Genomic DNA, 4,320 nt, shown 5'->3' with positions numbered 1-4,320 from the left:
CACATTTTTATAAGATTCCAGTTCTTAGCTTATTGTAGATGAAGAACTGAAATTTTGCCAGATGATGAGATATGTACCTGCATGGCACAATGATGAAAAGCTTATAACTCTGTTCTAGTTAATAGAAATAACCATGAGTTAAACTCTGCCCCCACCCCACCATCAAGAGCCTCTTTCATAATAAATGTTGCACTATTCCACCTTCAGACTTTTCACTCTTCTAGCTCCAAACTCTAGCATTCTTATTCTTACTACTTACACCCTTTCTACTCTTTGATATCCTTGTATATAGCCCAGATGATTTCCTTTGAGCTTCAGGTATGAAGCCCGTGACAAAAAAAATGTTTAAATCTGTTCTCCCAGGAGCTTAAAGATCTTATCTTTATGACAACTCCTATAAATCTTAAAAAAAATGATCATTAAATATTGATTTACTCAATTAATTATAAAAACTGTAGAGGTCTAGTATTTGGTCATGTATACTATTTTAAAAAATACATCAACAGAAAACTTTCTGAATGTCACTAGACAGTGAATTAAGCAAACCTTTATTGAAGCTTAAATTGTGGTACAGAAATACATTTCAATTGATTTAGGTCCAACACCATGAAGAGAGAAATTATGGCACCAAAATTTTTCCTCCTCTATCATACACACTAGGATTAATTTAGATTACTATTCAATCTGTAGTTTTCATTTTTCTAGGCTTTGTTCCATACAAATTTGTGCAGTTTTTCAACATTAAATAGAAATCTTAAATCTATTGGGGGGGCTGGAAATCAGACCTCAAGCCAATAAATGTTCATCAGATCTACTGGGACACTGTTCAAGAGCAAAATCCACTTTGAGCATTGGTCCTCATAATAGCACCAAAACATAAGGTACTGTGCGCTAATTACAGAATCGGACTGATCCATTGATCGAGAGCTTCTTCAATGAAGCTTTGAATCAACAACATGTTTAAAAGTCAAAAATGTTCCAACCACTTGATTTCAAACCAAGTAGAATTTATGTTCAGAAACACTAAAAAAACGTGTTTCATTTATAAATACAGAAGGAACAAAAACATCACTGCATCAATCCAGAAAGAATCAAAAATTGTTTGAGGACAAGAAGAAGTACAAAATTGTGTCAACTTTGCTCATTTATCAGCTGCTGAAATGTCCATATTAGCAAATACAGCTAAAAGGCCAAAAACTCTTTTAAGCCTGTATTTCTAGTCATTTCCCATTGACCATTTTGGAATTTTGTATGTTATGTTTTATGGATAGCATTCTGCTTCACTGTGTAGTATGTCTGAATAACCTGAACAGTTTTCAGTCATCACCTGATGTTACTCCATGGAGAAAGAAATACCAGTGAGTGGAACTATCAGAACACTATCACATGCATCACAAAGTCACAGAACTTTTTAAGTCACAAGATGGCAAAGACATCAATTCTGCTTTGAACCAAAGTTTATGGCCTATTATTAATAGAAATTAGTGGAAATGGCTACAAAAGTGAAAGTTAAGGTGAATCATCTGAGCTAACTTGACTTGTTGAATTCAATACAACTTTTATCTTAAATCTCCTTGCTAACAAATATAGTGATAATTCTTTTATACTACTACTTAGCAAGTTAATAAAGGCATGGTACTCATGAGAAGCTAATCTCATTTAATGGGGCGCACAGAATGGCATACAGTTTCCATACAGTTCTGCCAGTATTCCCTAGTATCAATCTACACCTTCTTTGCTAATCAACACCAGCTTATTCCAGAAGAGCTCATAGTAATGAAAAATGACAAACTCCTTTGACCTTAAAAGAAAATTAAGCCCAGGGTCCATCCCCCATCCTCCCTCTGGGGTATAAGGTTAGTGTAAACCCACAGTGTAACAGTGTATTGCTTTATGGAGGGGGTGTGGTTGGGAGCGAGACACCATGGTGAGGAAGAACCAATTAAAGTCATACAAGTATAGGAAGCAGTGAGATAGTAATACACGAAATGGATAACTGCAGTCATTTTCGTAGAGGACTTGACTCGTGGAAGAACTTTGATTGGTGCTGCAAAAACATCTGTATGAAGTAGAAATTGGTTTCAATAACATTAGTAGAGAATATGTTCTAGTAAGTGGAGGTAACTGGATGCAAAATCCTGGTAGCAATTGAATAGAACAGTCTCAGATGGCTAGGCTGAGGCCAACACCTAATGAAGACGAAAGCCTTGTCTGTGGGGAATTTTGGATGATACCTGGAGAAATATTACACTGTGCATAAACCAGATTGAATTGTTTTCACAAGTGTTGTAAAGTTTCATATAGTGAAAGGTTTTTTCTCCATGCACTTCAATTTCACAGCAAGAGTGGCATAGGATACCTAAACACAGAAGAGAGCATTCATGCAAGATATCTAACTCCTTGATATAATAATGCATACAATTCAAAATGATTACACTATCATTACATCTAGGGCTTTCTGCAACTACAAGGTGGTGGTTATGGAAAGCATGGCCCTTGGTATCAATATCACTACAAGGGGGTGGTTATGGAAAGCATGGCCCTTGGTATCAATATCTAAAAAGCAGCCACCACCTTCTTCTAAGTGTGTTCTCTTTTTGCGTTTTTTTGTCTTTTTTCATAATCATCTCTGCTGTTGTTGATGCTTCTTAGCAAAACTGGTAAAAACAAAATTGTAATCACTGAATAGAGCGCTCTGGAAATCAAGACCTTTAAAACCTTCAATCTTCTGGGGCGAAGAAAGCACTGTGCGACATTTAGAACTCTGTTTTGCAAACAGGGTGGTCACAGATTTTCCTGGCTTGAAGACTTCCACAACTCTCCTGATCAGGTCATCATAGGAGGTCTGACTTATGTTTGTTTCAAAGCTAACATAAGAAAATTCTGGTTCTGGAGTGATGTGGATAGTCCAGTAAGTTCCATCTGATTTCATTCCATTCATTGAATACCCACAAGGATCGAACAGTGTGGCATCAATGACAGAACCTGGTTTCAGATCACGAATTCTACTCTCATGAGTGACATCCTTTGCAGTAATACCATCTTTCATGTAGCACTGGTCCATAACTGCTGGGTCAAGCTCACTCATCAGAATTTCCAGGGTTTGATCTGGCTGATTGATTACTCGACTCTCTGGGAAATCCAAAGTATACAAGTACCAACAATTGGAATTCATGCGTCCCATACAATATGCAACTCCATTTGGGAAAATTGCATTAAGAAACTCTATTTCTTCCTGGAAATTCCCGTGTGGGTACCTGGTGAGAAGGCTTCATGAAATTCTTACGAAAATAAAAGAAGCTTTGAATTGAGTCAAACCCATTGTAATCCCTAGCAAGTTTCAACAGGGGAACCGGTGCTTTCAGCAAGAGGGTGGTACCACATGTCTTCAAAATGAAACGTCTCTTGGAGGCAAACATGCTACTCTCACTGAGTACATAAGCTTCCTGCTTGTCAGTTTTTGTCACACTTATGACTGAACATTGCACATCCTTCAAAAGTATGTCCCACTTGTATCTTGGGATGGTGTGAAGATCCCCAGATCCTTGGTTTGCGTCAGGTTGCTGCCGGGAGAACCAAACCTCCAGCAGCTTCTCGGTCCCTTCGAAAAAATGTGCAGCTTCCATCACCGTGAGACTAGCGAACAACCAACAACCACAGAAAATCAACTAAATTAAATCTCTTCTCCCGCCGCTGCCGCCGCCGCTGCGGATTGTTCCAGCTGTGTTACTAAAGTTCAGGTTCCTTTTTTGCTATAATTTTATATTAACTTTTTTTAAAAAAGGGTTAATTTTTTTTTTTTTTTTTTTTTTTTTTTTTTTGTGAGCGAAAGTTGAACGTGAGTCTGTTGGAAATAGAGGCTGATACAGCTCAGCCTCCTATAGTCTGCTGTTTCCCCATTAGAGAGAGTAGAGCAAGCGCTAGCTAATGTTGCTGGCCATACTGTGGGAGCCTGCTGATTTGTTTTTTAAGCTATTTGGATTTTCTGAATCCAGATTCTTTAAATTGTAATTTACACAACACTAATTCATTTCTTCAACTACCTTTAATTTCTTTCTTTTATTTTGGGGGTTGCTTTTATTCACCTCTGCGTGTAATATAAAGGAGTTCCTTGTTTATTCAACAAGTTTTTTGGGAGGGGTGCATGCTGCATACCAGAAACTGTGGTAGAGGCTGGGGATATAATGAGAGTAAAGACAGGGGGGCCAAATCCCCCTGGAATTGATGGGCTCCTGGGAGAACACAGGCCTCAGGTAATATTGAATCAGCAGAATCTAATCTTGTTGGTTCTGTCTCTGGAGTGAGGGCACTATCTCTGTG

The 4,320-nt window shown here is 38.0% G+C and overlaps 1 protein-coding gene across 1 annotated transcript; it reads right to left on the bottom strand.

The window, feature by feature from the left end:
- Positions 1 to 2,623: 2,623 nt before the first annotated feature.
- LOC102991958 (S-adenosylmethionine decarboxylase proenzyme-like) lies at positions 2,624 to 3,785 on the bottom strand. Its single transcript, XM_024126895.2, is given in 3 exon segments — positions 2,624 to 3,257; positions 3,259 to 3,429; positions 3,511 to 3,785. Coding segments are annotated over 3 exon segments (921 nt in total). The 5' UTR covers positions 3,627 to 3,785.
- Between the last annotated feature and the right edge of the window lie 535 nt (positions 3,786 to 4,320).

The sequence above is a fragment of the Physeter macrocephalus genome, chromosome 9, assembly GCF_002837175.3.
Source record: "Physeter macrocephalus isolate SW-GA chromosome 9, ASM283717v5, whole genome shotgun sequence".
NCBI classification, from domain to species: Eukaryota; Metazoa; Chordata; class Mammalia; order Artiodactyla; family Physeteridae; genus Physeter; species Physeter macrocephalus.
The sequence above is the reverse complement of the archived record's forward strand: the minus strand, read 5'-3'. Positions and strand labels throughout refer to the sequence as shown.